The sequence below is a fragment of the Hippoglossus stenolepis genome, chromosome 22 (genome assembly GCF_022539355.2).
Source record: "Hippoglossus stenolepis isolate QCI-W04-F060 chromosome 22, HSTE1.2, whole genome shotgun sequence".
Lineage (NCBI taxonomy): Eukaryota > Metazoa > Chordata > Actinopteri > Pleuronectiformes > Pleuronectidae > Hippoglossus > Hippoglossus stenolepis.
In genome coordinates this window covers 13470635-13487035 of record NC_061504.1, presented here as the reverse complement: position 1 = coordinate 13487035, position 16401 = coordinate 13470635, and the positions used below count along the sequence as shown (strand labels likewise).

The 16401-nt window shown below is 40.7% G+C and overlaps 1 protein-coding gene across 4 annotated transcripts; it reads right to left on the bottom strand.

The window, feature by feature from the left end:
- Nucleotides 1-7884: 7884 nt before the first annotated feature.
- Nucleotides 7885-15738, bottom strand: fam3c (FAM3 metabolism regulating signaling molecule C). Of its 4 annotated transcripts, none has more exons than XM_035147445.2 (10): nucleotides 15602-15738; nucleotides 15220-15269; nucleotides 13827-13931; nucleotides 12750-12776; nucleotides 12278-12407; nucleotides 11272-11330; nucleotides 10743-10793; nucleotides 10573-10657; nucleotides 10344-10470; nucleotides 7885-8607 (listed from the first exon to the last, which is right to left on the bottom strand). In XM_035147445.2, exons 2-10 carry the CDS (start codon nucleotides 15233-15235, stop codon nucleotides 8518-8520), a joined length of 690 nt encoding a protein of 229 aa, XP_035003336.1. In that variant the 5' UTR covers nucleotides 15236-15269; nucleotides 15602-15738; the 3' UTR covers nucleotides 7885-8517. The 4 variants fall into 4 exon arrangements, with proteins under 4 accessions (XP_035003336.1, XP_035003335.1, XP_035003337.1 ...); XM_035147444.2 differs by having other exon boundaries at nucleotides 15585-15720; XM_035147446.2 differs by lacking the exon at nucleotides 15602-15738 and adding an exon at nucleotides 15431-15509.
- Nucleotides 15739-16401: the final 663 nt, after the last annotated feature.

The window sequence follows — 16401 nt, the reverse complement described above, 5'->3', positions numbered from 1 at the left end:
TTGTTTTGTTTTGCTAGGTTGATATTGTGGTAATACATTGAGTATTATATTCATATATATATATATCTAGTGTGAATGATATGATCCTAAAACTGAGCTCATCATTCATGTTTACTCTTAGATTTTTTATCTTTTCACATATTTTGTGGTTTGACTCAAACATATGTCGAGGACTAAAGTGAGAAAGTGAGCAGCGGAGTCTGTGTTTGTGGGTTACTTTCCTCAGATTCTGGGACTATATTAGAAGTGTGCACTTTATATAATCATCCATTTATAGACATCAATTTGGCGACAAGCGTGATTACTAACAATTTTTAAGGAGGCATACGAATTTGACAGAGCGGGAATGAAGATATCTTTAATTTATTATCTAGGGCAGCAGGGCTCCATCAATTGCAAATATATTGACATCAGGCGTGAATACATGGCACATTGAACACCATTTATCGCACTCAGTTCTTTGTGATATGTACGCCCATGTTGATATTACGATGACCTAATTTTAGATATCTTGTACAGCCTAGTGTCTATGATTTAAAACCCATAGCATGATCTGTTTTTCCTGTTCTAAAGCCAAATAAGGTTTGCTGCATCTAGTGGTTATTTTTTCAACCAGCTGAATAGTTAATGGGTTTGAAGTCATCAGGATAATGATGAAATGTTGCTGGTCAACGAATCATGTTATTTTGCTGATGATAAAGCAAGGAATCATGTCAGTTAAAAGTGCACAGGAAGAACCCTGTGAACCCCAAACACTATTGTTTTTGTTGGGGGAAGTCACTGTTAATCGATTATTGTTGCAGCCAGATTGACACACCAGTTTTAGCATTTGTGGTTCCCATGATCTCCATGATGCATGTGCTAATCATAGCTCTGTAGAGTATTAGGATGTTCACTGACAATTGATTATCAAATTGTGCAACAAGCTAATATTAAAATATATGAGGTCAGATTGAGAGTAAGTACTTTGTTTTGTTTTTCAGAAGCAACCATTCAATCACTGGAGGAGAAAGTATTACCTGAAGAGGTACTGAAAAGCAAAGGTTGAAGGTTTATTTGTGTAATTGAGGTCAAAATGTAGTTGTAATATACAAAAATGTTGTACTACAGAGATACTAACTGGATTTACAATCACCACAACTTCAAACTGTAAGTCATCTGACCATAGGTTTGCTTTTAATGGTAAACATGTTTAATGTGTTTCAGGGAACGAATGGAACTGGTGGAGCGGCCCTGTTCCATGTGGTATGTACAATGTCTCTTAATTGATTTGATTGTCCTAAAATTATAATGTTTACTGCAATATACAATTAAGAAATTAGTATTATATATCGTTAGTTTTCATATAACATTATGCATTTCTTTTTTATGTAAATTGTTGCTGCTAATGTGGTGCTTTATTTATTTGAAAAATTTTTAAAGACAAGTATAAACTATTGTCTTGACAATTGACTCTTAATCAGGTCATTTACACTAATCAGCTACTGTTGCATGTTAAATGCATATGGCATTTATAGCTCGCTGTGTCTCTTGCCCTTCTTCCTTGTCAAGTTTTGAATTCCATTCAATGCTAATGTCAAAAATTCTTGGTTAATTACAGGGAAGACGTGCGCTTGCAGTGTGCCAAGGAGAACACCGGGAGTTGACATACATACACACACATGAATATACACAAACGATACACACACACAAATGTGACATAAAGGTTCAATGTTAAGTGTTTATTTTTCAAGAAGTTTTGTTAATATTACTTATATATATATATATATATATATACATATATATATATATATCTATGTATATATATGTATATATATATATACACATATATAGATAGATATATAGATGTATTACAACAGAGCATGTCAATATATATACAGTATATATACTGTATATACAATATATACTGTATATACATATATATTAATAATGTAATATTACTATTATTTGTATTTGTTTAATTGAAAGACTATCTTGTGTTTCTTTAGCTTACTGTTAATTTATATTTAGGATGTTGTCAAATTTGTTTGTATGTATGGTACATTAAAACCCTTCAAACTAACGCCTGGTGAACTGCTAAAACCATTTGCTGCTGGAATTGTTTGCTGAATTTTATATATAAATGATATAATTGATATATTGCCTTATACAGTATGTCTATCATCTCTATACAGTAATACAAAATAAAAATTAAAATTCAAGTAGACAGCAGATTTGTTATTATTCATCGCTATTACAGAGCACATGAAGATTAACAGTATGTACAAACAACTCTTTACATAGCAAATACAAATACAAAGTTATAAGAAAAGGTAAAGATAAAATGTATTAATGATATCAAAAATAATCTTAATGTTCATCATCAGTCCATATCAAATTTATCAAATACACAATAGGCATATATACTGTAAAATGTGCTCGCTATACTAAGCCGTCAAGATGACGGGTCGCCACGCATGCCACTCGGCCCGCCTCTATGAATGTAGTTGCGGGACTTCTTAGATCCTTCGAATTAGAGTGTAATCTATCATCAAATATTAATATCAAATAACGTGAATAACGTTCACGCACTGAACGACGCAACGCACGGACGATGATTCAAACAGCACCTACGACGTGGTTTACGCATGGCGTCACAGCAACCACCATAGCACGTAAAACGTGACATTACTACGATTTTCTGGGAGATCTGAAAAATATTCGTGATAACTAAAAAATATAGATCGTAAGCATGAACTGGCTGAAGATTGTGGAAGCAAGAGCATATTTCTGCTAGAAATGGTGTCAGAATGTATTTTAATGCCCAAACTATATTATAAATGACATTTTATCTGAAAATACAAGGAATGTCCGCCATGTTTCGTTTCGAGGATCTTGAGAGTCACGTGACGTGGGCACAGGCAATGCAAAACAATGGGCAGACAAAACGTAGGTATCTCACAATCTGAGAGGCCAAATTGTGAGAATACTACGTTTTTCCAAGTGACAACGAGGTGGTGTCGTTTCTGATGAGACTGGTTGGTTGTGGAGCGAAGGGCACGCAGGATGCAAATTGATGCAGTGGAATTTACGAGGTGGCTGTATTTATGGGAAAAAGGCTGCACAGGCTTACCAGAAAAATAGAGCGCGCAATTTTCTGCCCTCACTACTCTCTCAGTAGCATCTAGTTATGGCTCCACGAGTGAGCATGTCATCATGCTGATACTTGTTATGCCACATGCATTTTATATAACGGTGCAATAACTCTTGTCAAAGGCATTGATTTTGTTGGGAGAGAAACTTTCTCACGTGGCTGCATCTGTCGCCCGGAACGTGGTCGATGTCGGACGAGAGCGTCGTCCGGGCGATAGATGCAGGTTTCACAGAGTTAATGTCCCACCTGCTTTATAGGCTCCAGAATAAGAAGGTCTAAATGAACGGGCTCAGCCACTTAATACCGGTGATGCAAACGAGGAGGTAACCTGAGCGTCATGCGAGCTGCTGCATCAGCGTGGAGAGGAATCCCAGCTTCAGCAGCGATGGAGCTCAACTGGAGGAAAGTAATGGAGAGAGTGTTGTCTAGACGGTTTCATAATGAATGAAGCAGACTTCAATGTTCTTCCGGGCGGCTTTAATGTGCTGTAACGTCTGCATGGACTCTCGTGTAAACTGAGGTGGATGAAAAGTTGGAAACTGAGTCAGACTGAGCGAAACTAAAAAGGCAAAGATCCGAATGTGAAAGAAAAAGTGGTCACACCACCCGACGCTATGAACAACACAGAATTGTACCTGTAGAAATATACGATTCCATAAACTAGTGTTGGAAAATACCCCAGTTTGAGGAAGTGATACGAGTCAGTCTGTGTGGTTTTGTGTTAATACGCACTGGGGAAGTCATACACATTCAAACTGGTTCATTGTTTTTACACCAGTCCAGTTGGGAGTGTGAATAAAACGAGATGTGTCTGTTTTCCAGCTGCAGCGGACGGATCCCACCTCGACTTCCCGACCCCGAGTGACAGAAAGTCAGAGTGACGACTGTGAATGAGGCCTTTGTTTTAGCGACGGAACCAGAGGGACCATGTGTGTAGCTGTGTGTGAGCCATGTTATCCATTAGCCAGGGTGAAAAGGTCAGTGCCGTCTCAGTGCTTAGCGTGTTATTAATGTTACAGCTTTTTCAGGTTTACAGTGAAAAAACTCTCCCTTGAGCATTTTGAGCATGTTTGACTGTTGCTTTGTGTGATGAACATGCACCAGAAACAACAACAACAACAACGGCGGCTATATGACGTTTTCTCTATGTGTGGTTAGCACTGCTCGGTCTAATTACAGGTTTGCAGTTAAATTTAGCGTCGCTACACGTCACATCACCGACATTCACAGGCCTCTGCCTCGCCCAATATTATTTGGACCACAACATTCCTCTCTGGTGTTTGACGGCTTGTTGATGTGCACGTAATCGCCACAAACTGGTGCATGTATAAATGAGTGTTTGTAGTAATTTCCGTGTTCTCGTCTGGAAAGAGATATTTTGGAAAACGAAGGCTGCGTGGACGGAGCTTGTTTTTAAAACAGAAGGGTTAAATATAAATGCAGCAGTTTAGACAAGGCCTGATTCTTTGTGCAGATCGTTCTATCGAGCCTGGTCTGTCCTGAGTGTCTACGTGCGTCTGGCCATTGTTTGTGTTCGTTTATGCATCGATCGGCATCAGCAATCGATCCGGCCGAGTGTCTGCGGCCGGCGCTTCGTTTGTCTGTCTCTGCTGAGGTCAGCAGGAAGTTCCCACAGGCCCGCTGAGTATAAACACAGCTGTGTGTGTGTGTGTGTGTGGATTGGAGGTGAAGCAAAAAGCAAGGGCACTGAGGTCACTGCTTAAATTGACAAGGGGGGGATTGAGGGGGTCAAGTGTGGGGGTTGAGGAACCTGAAAGAAACTGTTGTGGAGGGGGAAAAGAGGGAGATGGAGGCCTGGGCCTGTTTGGGGTCCAGTGTCAGATAAGACACAGACTGGGGGAGTGGTCTCACCAAACAAATAACAGCAGAGGCTGCACCCTAATCCAGGAGCTTCATACTATATCTTAAGGCCTGGAGGGAACGTGAAGGTTTTAATTAAACGTTAAAAAGCCTTTAAAGGGGGAATGTTGAAAATACAAACTCATGGAAAAGACAGCAGAGTTTAGACTGTGTGATGACAATATTATTGTTTCTTTGCATGTCACACTGTAATATAGGTCAAGATAAATGAGCAAAGTAATGTCAGAACACGTAACAAAGGCCTGCAGATTGTATGTTGAAAGCAAATAAATACACCATAAAGAAGCTTTGGTCACATGGTGTACGTGTGTGTGAGACCAAGAAAAACTTCATGTCAATTGAAGAAGTTCCTCATTCATTTAGGAACCCAGATCTTTTAAACATACATTATGTAACTTTGGCCACTTGGGGGCTCTCAATCAAAACAACAACACAAGACCTAGTTAGATAAAGTCGTTCTTCAGAACCATTGCCACGAAGGTTGTAGCAGAGACAAAGAGAAAAGCAGATATGACACGTTACCTTAATTAAATTTATCCGGATAATGTAAATTTAAAAAAAGGAACTGAATCACAAATCACCAAAAAAAATAAAAGCTGCAAACAATCTTCATAAAGGCTGAAAGACAATTAACAGCTGTGAGAACATGGAACTAGCTTCCTTTTAAAAACCCTTTACGCTTGAATAATTGAGTTATACTGCAGATAAAGGACTTCAAATTTTCTTTAGCGAGGTTTACGGAATAATCGGAGGAGTTGAGCTGTTGCTTGTTTTGCAGCAGACAAAAGCAACTTGTTCGAGGAGGGTGAAAGGTCAGAGGTCAAAGGCCACACACTCAGGCAACTGGGAACAGGCGAGCTGAGCTGCTCGGAGTTTCTTTGAGAGGCGAGCCGCTTTGTTTAGGAGGACAGATTTATTTTGGGAAGCAGGCAGAAGGGAGAGAAAGAACGAAACTCCGCTTGCTTTTTTTTTTCATCCACAACAAAAACATCACCCTCCTTCTTCGGTTTCGTGAGAGCGTGTTATCCTCACAGTCCCGAGGCCGCGGGCTCCCACAAGATGTCTCATCATCAGAGGGTTAAGCGATGGGAAATATTCTCCGCTGATACATAATGCATCATATAGCGTGACTTATATAAGACGAGCTGGAGACGGTTCACTCCTACACCCCCGTCTTCAGCAGCGCACAGAGCTCAGAGGAGGCTCGGCCTACACGAAACATCAACGCACACACACAAGCACATATACATCTCTAACAGACAGGACGCTGCAGCAGCTGCCGAACACATGCTCTTCCTTATATAAACGCACACAGGGACAGTCAGAGGGACGTCGCATGTGCAGATCAGATGAGATCGGAGGGGGGAGCACCGCAGCGTTGCTTTTTTTTTGGTAATTGTGGGGAATAGGGAAGAGCTCTGCGGCGAGGGGAACTCTAAAGGCCCCTCCACTGGCAGAGGGACAAACCACAAGGGGTCATGTGCTACCAACAGTTCCCTGTGAGGCCCGTGTGTGTTGACATGAGCGTGTGTGTGTTTCTAAGTGAGTAGAAATACACAGGTGATAGTGAAAGTACATATCAGACATGTTGGGATTACTGTACGGTGCCTTGAGACTGAGGTATCAATATATTTTGAGTAGGAGGTCGGGAAAAAAACTTTCCCATAACATTATGCAAGGTTTGAAATTCCCCTGGAGGGCAGCAGCGAGCTCGATAAACATAGTATTGATTATATATCAGGATTGGTCATTGAAGGATTTATGTATTTATAACTATACATCACAAATACCAACAAAGAGATAGTGCACCACGATTGAAAAGGTGCAAATATATAATCTAAAATAACTATATCTTTTGGTTCCACACCTTGAATCAAAAACACAACATATTTGGAGCTCCATAGGCCACCATTCATTCTGGACTCCCTCAAGAGCGCCCCCTACACAACATGGAAGTCGTGGGGCTGTATGTTGTCCTTATACTAAAAAAGACACACAAACAACAAACACACAAACAACAAACACACAAATACAAACACAGATTAAAGGGAACAAAGAAATTTCAAACACCAACACTGCCCGTCATGATGTTCACAGCATGTGTCCATGATCATTATTCTCTTATCCGACGTATGAATTATACAGAAGTCTGACATCAAAGGATCTCTTCGATTGAACCGGATTCCTTTTATAAAACAGGCCTCACACTTGTGCTGATTCTTTCATCCGTGGGCTGATGTTTTATTCTGCTGATGAATTCATAATAATAAAAAAAAACACATTGATAAGGAAACACGCTCCTGGTTTATATTAAATGTTCGTTATAACCGAGGCACAACATGGACTGATTGAAAACCTCAGGCCACACAGGCTGGAATAAATGTGGCAATGGCGCCCCCTGTCTCTCACTTTAAAGACATCAGTTGTTATCTTCCAGCTCAGTTCAATAAGAAAACACACCATCTGCGATTCCCTTTTAGTAGTTTAAATAAAACTTGTATAGCACAGAAAATCTATATTTCCGATCTGATATCTATATATGACAGGAGACATACGAGTGACTGAAAAGTGTTGAAATCACTGGATCACAAAAACAAAACAAAAGCTGCACACAAACTTAATTTAAGGCTGATGTACAACATTTATTTAAAGTGTACTTAGTTTGGTTCACATCCCATCCACTAACATGGAGGAGGGTGTTTATGACCCCAAACTGAAGCCAGGTGTTGTCAGCGGTCAGATACAGCGGTTGAGCGATGGGAGTTGAGCTCTGCAGCAGATGATCGCATAAAACCTACAGATCAGCTAAAATGATGAGAAATAAATCACAAAAGAATCCCTTTGTAACACTTGTAACAAACACACACGTATATTATTAACAATGTCATTTATTTAAAGAAATTATATTATTATTACAATGTTCGTTAAATGAGGATCTGTCAAATCTGGTTCCTCCTCTAAAGACATATTTACAAATTTCACAGTGAATTTGGTGCATTTGGTAATTATATCATAACGAGGCCGCCTCCCCTACTCAACACTACACCCCCCCTCCCACACAAAGAACGAATATATATAATAATAACGGGCTAACACATCCGGTGCGATTAACAGCAGTTCAATTATGCAACATGCTATGACGCTCGGTCTGTGGACGTTATAAATACAGAGTGTGACTGAATGCAAATAATCAAAAGTCTGTCTAATCAGTGCTCTCTACCTAATAACGCTGCAATTACAGGCCCCCACAGGCGTTTATGTTACGGTTTCCAAGCATAAGGAGAAGTGCAAGAAGGTCAGAGGTCAGGACAGACTGAAGTTTCAAGGCAGCTCTTCCGGAGGGATGTTAATCTGCGAGGGGGAATAAAAAGTTTTCAGGGGGCGAGAGGTGGAAAAATTAGCTCTCAGCCCCTGAGACGTGTCAGCAGTAAAAACAGTCTGGTGAGGACAGAAATGTCTGGAGAGGGTGTCGGACGGAGGGCAACAGTAAATGCGCTGGTTCGTCAGTCTAGTCTCTGTGGTATGCAGCCTTCCATCTCCAGCACCTCGGGCCAGCCATCAAATTTGTTGGTCCCTGCATTGTTCTTTATATGCTGAGGAGGGAAACACAACACACACACTTGTTTTTGTTGGACACCAGATGAACCTGCATTGTCTTTATAATCAACGGATAGGATGTCCTGGTCACACAACCCCCCCCCCCCCGGACAGGGTGTGGCGTTCGGACAGGTTTTAAAAGAAAGAGTACAGTGTAATGTTCTGATAATAGACTGTAAACAAAGATGGACGACAAGTCTCCGGTTCCTCCCGTTGTACATAAATGAAGCTAAATACGGGTGTGGCCATATCACCCTTCGGACGTCATGTGAAGCTTTGATCGTGGAATCGTGAGTCAGTCTCAGCTTTGAATCACCTCATTTTTATGGCATCAAACACATTCTTCAAACCTACTTGGACAAACATCGGTGTGTTAAGAACTACTCCACCTTCTTAAAGAAATACTTATTGTACGTGAACTTTGACTTTTTAGTTTGGTCCATGTCCCGTCCATTAAAAATGGAGGAGGCGGGGTTTATGACCTATACTGCAGCCAGCCACCAGGGGGCAATAGAGATAATTTGGCTTCATTTTCTGGAGCCTTCAAGTCATCCACCTTTATTTATCACTTCTGCCAAGGAGGTTATGATTTTGTGTCTTTATTTAACATTGCGAGATCGTGTGTTTTCAACATTATACTTGGTTTTTCAGAATAATTCATGGATCCTGATCCTGAAAAAAAAAAAAGGTGACATGTTTAAGGGACTGATATTAATGATAAATCCAGATCTTGTGATTATAAATGTGGTTTAATAAGGGGACTGTTGGGCCTTGGCAGAGGTATGTGCTTTACTGAGAGAGCCTCTAGTTAATTATTGGTTCTGATAAACCTAATAGGCAACTAAAAGTCATGAATCATTAATGGTGTGTGGCTTGAAGAGATTATAAAAAAAGCCTGTGAGCTCACATTAACAATAATTAGTAATTACAGAAAGAACAATGCATTTAAAGAATGAGTGTTGTGTTTTTGTTGCCTGCTCAGCGTGTATTTAATGTCGCCATAGTTAAACGAGGAAGTGCAGAGTAAAAGAGACAAAGAGGCGAACATCACACCCTCTAGTTCATATTGTGTTCACAAAAACACACCCAGAGCGTTGTTAATGTGTATTCAAGAGACTGACACAAAGTCAAGCTGCACACACTGCCCCTAAAAGCATGACAGAGTTAATGTGTCGTGTTTTACGATCTCATAAAAGGACAATGTTGTACTCGCAGTTAGCGAGGAACTAACAAATTACACATCCAAGTATGACACCCTCTTTACATTAAAGCATACTGACGGGGATAAAATAATCATCAGGATCCGCAGATGAAAGATAGAGTCAAATATCTATTATTTCATAATCTTGTGCCGAGTTCAATGTCCTCTTTTCTGACCGCGCCTCACAGCAAACACACAAAGTTCCCCTGAGCTAAACAAACAGGTCAGAGCATTAAAGAACAACAAATAATTCAGGAAGTTTTGAGGTAGATAAGCTTAAGAATTATATCTCATGTGAGGCTGAACGACTTGTTCCCTTCAATTCAGAGGAAAACAAAGAAACTGTTGTTACCTCCACAAAGGATGTTATGTTTTCATTGCTGTGGGTCTGTTTGTATGGAGGATTACGCAAAAACTACAGAATGACTAAGGTTCACTTGTTTGAACAATTTGATTAAGGTGGAGACTCGAGGCTTTGCAGGGGACACTCTGCTGAGTATCATTCGAGTCCCTTTGTGTGGGTGGTGTTACCTGCTCAAACGGACTCTTGGTTTTGATGCCTTTCCCTCCTACAAAGATCCAGTTATCGCGGAAGCCCAAGTTATCAATTTCCGAGCTGCCCAGATCAGCTACTAGTTTCCTGGCTTCAACAGTAAGTCTACACAACAAAAGAAGACAATTACTTCACAGCCACACAATCGATATCAAGAGATGACTTAAGCAATTTCAAATTGATCACGTGAACCTAAATGGTCCTTACTTTGTTGAGGAGTCATCAAATGAAGCCATCATCACGATTGTACCATCTTCAATTTCATTCAGGAATTTGATGAAGGGAGCCACATCTACACAAGGTTACACACAGTTAACACAACATGTACAATGTTTTTAAATGGCAAAAAAAATCTAAACTCTCGGAATTCTACTCACCTCCTGCCCACAAATCAAAATTCGCTGTTCTGGTTCCCTCCCCCGTTTTCGCTGTGAAGTAAGAATATTCCATTTGACTTTAAATCTCATGTTCATGAAACAAGAGCAGTTTCAGACATGAACTCCGGAGAATATCAGGTTCACAATAACAGGAAAATGTCCGGCACATTCAGGCAAGGGTTGATATCTAGGCAGAGGATGCAGTAAGCAGGACATGACGTATAAATTCTGCTGTGGAAATTCAGTGTTTATATTTTGAGCTTATTGCTGAAAGCTCTTGAATCTCATGCCTTTCCAAGTCAACATCTTCAAACCCCGTTTTCTACATGTATGACACCTCTGAGATATTTACATTCTTCCAGATTCATGGACATTTTACTCTGACTTCAGTCCAAGTCTGAAAGCAGCTGCAGCTTTAAAACCTCAAGATGAACATCCCCATACACATTGGGTAGTATTACATCACTGCCAGTCACTGCTGTATCTGTGAAGCTTAATGACTGTGAGGGTGTAGAACTGATAAGGTTACCGTCAACAAGGGCGATGTTGATTCCTCTCCCCACATTGTTCTTCACGCCACTCATCAGTCTGCAACAAGGAGCAGAAGGAGAATAAGAGCAGAGAAAATGAAATACAACATAGTAAAACACAGTTGTGATATAAATACTTTCTTTATAATATATGTTTGTAGGAGTCATACAGATACAATATTTTTAAGCTTAAAAATAGCAGCAGTAAACTACATTAGAGTGTGACATAAATGTTTGCCTTCTTCTTTTAAGTGCTGACATAAGGACTCAAGGTAAAGTATTACAGTGGTGATTTATTTCATCCGGCAGCAGCTCTGAGACTTCATGTGAATCATTTCACCTTTATGAAACATTACGGGACGTCTTTCGGATGAGATCACTGAGAAGTGTTGAAACGTGTCATAAAGCATCAGCTATGAGAGCAGCTATTGTCATTATCAATTCATGTTTTTGTTTTGTTTTCTGGGTGGTGTGGTGCAGAGGGTAGTTCTTACATTTTCAGCTGTGGACGGTTAATATCTGACATTTTGACTCGATTAATGATTGGTAAATTATTGAAATAGCAAACTAATTGTCTGTGAACTCTTTTTCAACACATCAGTTAGTACTTTTCCGTCACAAAGCTTCTTTATGGTTGAGCAGCTGCAGTATCACAAATCTTTCTGCCAAGGAATAAAGCTGAGAAAAGAACCATCTCTGGCTTTAATAATCTAATATTCTCTCTCCAATAATTATTATGGAATTCGTGCATTTAAAAGAACCTGTACCTTTAAAAGAAGTGTTTCTGAGTTTAGTTTCTGAGGCGTTCAAGTTGAACTAAGCACCAGTCAGTCTTCAACTAATTATCCCCACACCTCAATAGACAGTACAAACATGTTTGTGTAGCAACACTCTGGCTTTCCCCATTCCTGTATCCCCACAAGTCGAAACAGCGTAAGAAGGAAAGAAGGAAAAAAGAAAAAGGTCTTTTGTGTGTCTGCAGGTTTCAAATCTCACTTCACTCACATTTTGTCCTCCAGGCACATTTTGGGCCCGACCACGCTGGCTGCTCCGCTCGCCATCTTGAAGGCAAAGTGGTTGGGTGGACACAACTTGGAGAGGCCGCACTTGTGTCTGACTACACCTGGCTTTGTTGCTGTGGACAGAAAACTCCATTTACACATCACCTAAGCGGTCGCACAATATCAGGTAACATGCAGTCAGGTAATCACATGAGCCTGGTCGCTGAGAACACAGAACAAAGGACGCTGGCACAGCTTGACTCTACTCAAAGAGATCTATTTACAGCCTAAATGCAGAGAGCTAAACTGAACACACACCTTCACCTGTGTAGCGACTTTACCTGTGTGCTCTCTATTACCATTCAGAGATTTCAAAATACAAAAACAAAAAGGAGGAACATTGATTAAAGGAGATCAGTTACTGTGAAAAAAAAGAAGAGGTCTGAAAATATTCATAATAATTTGAGTGTACTTACAGACATCATTCACTGGCTGAGATCTTGCTGAAAAGCAAAAATGACACATGTCTAAAGGTTCAGTGTGTAGAATTTAGTGACATTGGTGAAGTTGCACGTTGCAGCTGAATACCCCTGACCTGACCCTCCCCTTCCACACATGAAAGAGAACATGTGGAAACCTTCAGTTGTCATTAAAAACTCAAAAGATGTTCAGTAAAAAACACGGCAGCCTCCGTAGAGAGGACCCACTCCTGATGAAAATATAAAGTATTTAAATATAATGTACTCGGATTATTTTACATTCACTTTCTGCCAGTAGATCCCTTTCACCTAAATCTTAGACACTGGACCTTAAAGAAGATTTTCAGAAATGTTTCATTGCACGCAGCTCTGAGGGAGACGTTCCTTCTCTAAGCAAATAAGACAATTGTGCTTTGGTTAAGAAAGCAAACAGCACACGGACGTAATTTCTGTTTGGAAAGACAAACTGAACTAGTCTGATTCTATAGATGTGTATATTGGCAGTGTGGGTGTGTTTGTGTGTATGTGCAGTCTGGATGCTATGTCCTGCATGCAGCATTAATATGAAACAGGAAATAAGTCAGTAGATATTGTGGCAGATGGTCACAAACAAATGAACTTGTGTGAAACAGAGAAATGCAAAACGACTTTTGGTTCGTTTAGAAACTGCAGCAGGTGAGAGGAAGTCAGCTCTAACGTGGAGCACTGCGTTCACTCAGCTAAAAGAATGTGGCCACATGTGTCTCAGACCACCTCAGTGCATCCTGGGCGCCTTCACATCTGTCCTGAGAGCTGACCCCTTGTGATCTGATCACTCAGGACAGATGTTCATATCAGGTCAAACTTTCACTTCCTTTAACTGCTGAATACTCACTTTCCTGAACGATCTAAACTTCTTATACGTGTTTCTTATGTTAACTATTGTGGCCAAATAAAGGAATGTCTTAACTTGTTTTATAGATAAAATTACCCACCAAAGTACAACAATAAGAAAGTGTCACGCTTCATTCACGATTGAGAACATCGCGACTTCCCGTGTTCTGTAAGTTTCAATTAGCGAGAAGTGAAACTCACATATTATGCTGCTCAGATCAAACTCCATGTTCGTCTCCAGCAGCTGAAAAGTGAGGAAGACAGCGAAGAGGAAGGCCGAGACCAGCGCTGCTAGCTTCAGAATACCTGCAGGAGAAAGAGGCACAGAGAGGAAGGATCAGCTGTGAATCAACGCTGATGGGGATATTTCAAACACCACACAGAGGCTCACTTCAACTACGACTGGATCGCAACTGTACGAAATTCACCGTATGGAAAAACTGACCTTTTCCTTAAAACTAAAGCTGCTTTCAGACATTCACTAAAGTCTGGATCCACAGTTTCTCCAGAGGTGTGTGTGTGTGTGTGTGTGTGTGTGTGTGTGTGTGTGTGTGTGTGTGTGTGAGAATGCAAATGTCCAGAGTTTCTGCGCACTATCTCTGCTTGGCCCCCGAGTATAATGTCCACAGATAGTGGACACCATCATCACCCAGGATGAGGTTGTATCCCCTGCGGCGGCTGAAAAGGTTCAACCTGCCAAAGCCTATGATGGTCTCATCAACTGCAACCTGCCCCCTTCAGGACCCGAGGCCATCAGGACGAACAGCAAAAACAAGTTTTTCCCGATTGTTCCCGGTCCTGAAACTAAAAGAATGTCCCCCCACCTGTGACTGTTGTACTTTTTAAAATGGTAAAAAATGTACAGATTCATACTGCACATATCTTTACTTTCTAGTTTATAACATCTATTATATTTTTATGGTTTTTATATCTATGCTCACTCACCACCGCAGATTCCTAGTATGTGTGTCCCTACCCTAGTGACTGATTGACCAGTGTACAAATATACTAGAATGAATGGGCTAAATACTCCATGAGAAGTAACCCCACTCCCTGTGGAAGTTAAAAAAACTTCAATTAAAGGGATAGTTCACCCAAAAATGGGAATCCATTCGTTATCTACTCCCCGTTGTGACGATGGAGGGGTGGGTGACGTGTTTGAGTCCACACAGAAACAAGGAGTTTCAGGGGTAAATAGCGTGATATCGTCCATTCTCTCGTGGATCACAGACGAGATTCAGGCTAACAACACGATGCAAATTACTTCGTTTCGAGTCGAATTTGAATGTCGGCGCTTACGGACACTTCGAAAACACCACAGTGGGTTTTTTTAATACGTTTGAAGAACCGATCCCCAGTTACTTCAATTGTAACGCTGTTTTCACCCCTGAAACTCCAAAAGTGTTTCATGGACTCAAACACTTGTCACCCCCGCCCCCCCCCCCCCACCCCACACCATCCATCGACACGGAAGTGAGTAGATAATGAGTGAATTCTCATTTTGGGGTGAACTATCCCCCTCTTAGTTTGCCCTGAATAAAAAACCCCAAACAGAAAGTGAAAGTGTTGTTGTATTCGGGGGGGACCCACTCACCTCCTGCCCGGACCATCTTCACTCGTGTCCAGCCACAGCTACACAACAACCTGCGGAGAGGAAACAGTCGGTTGATCGGTGTCGGTGTTGAGCGGCAGGAATAAGACGCTCATACCGTGGCGATCATTGGAGTAAATAGATTCAAACTTTAAAAAAAAACAAAGTTATACGACGCAGCAACAGACGGGTCGCAGCGACGCACGTAGCTAACCAGCAGGAGTCAGTTGACAGGGTGTTAGCTTGGATGCTAACTTTCAAAAGGCTTCCTCGTAGCTTCCTCGTCGCACTCGGACGCGCTGACCGACACCGGGGGGGGGGGGACAAAACTCTACTTCCGCATGTGACAACAACGTCATTTGACTTACTTTGACTCAAAGCTCACCCGCTGTATCGCCCCGGTAACCACGGCTCCACGAGCGGCTCGCGCACCGTGTCCGGTCCCACACCGACTGCTGACAGCTGAGCTGCAGAGAGGAGCTGCGGTCAGAGATGCTCCGCTCTGACCGAGAAGCCGGAGACCGCCAAGAGGACGGGACGCTCCCCTCTGACTGAGAAACGTAGCTTCCGGTTTGGAATGAATCCATTTAATCGTTTGAAGTAATGTTTACTTTCATTTTTCATTAAAATGTACAAATAATATAATGAAATATAGTTAAAGTTGAAATAAAGATATAACTTACAAAAATATATATATATAGTAACATCTTCGTAGATATAAAATAATCAAATAAAAGAATTAACTAAATTATTTCTTTATCTTTTGATATATTTTCCAAGCAATGTTTACTTTAATATTTAATTTGATTGTTAAAAAGTGCATTAAAATACTGAATCAATATTACACTCGTTAAAATAAATACAATAAAAAATTTAATTTATTTAAAAAATGTTTTGCTGTGGTTTTATTTATCAAACATATTTGTAAATAATTATTCATGTCCGCATTTATATATTTATTTGTACTATTTTGCCATCTAATAAAACAGCATGTAATTTATGTCTTTGTAATTTTACCTCCACACAAAAAAAGTAGTGGCAGCTATCGCACGACTGAGTTATCATGTTACCAAACTATCTTTGTTTCCGTCTCGCCAACTTCCTGGTCTTTCTTTTTCTCTGCTCCATTTTTGTACAGACGGGACAGGTTCCTGCTTCACCAGCGCCACCTACTGGACACACAGC

What these genes read in the sequence shown, in the direction of transcription:
- fam3c (XM_035147445.2), bottom strand. An exon ending in TGATCTGAGCAGCATAATAT is followed by an intron (nt 12,777 to 13,826) that starts GTGAGTTTCACT and finishes TTTGCTTTTCAG; the next exon opens with CAAGATCTCAGCCAGTGAAT. An exon ending in CAACATCGCCCTTGTTGACG is followed by an intron (nt 10,794 to 11,271) that starts GTAACCTTATCA and finishes CTTACTTCACAG; the next exon opens with CGAAAACGGGGGAGGGAACC.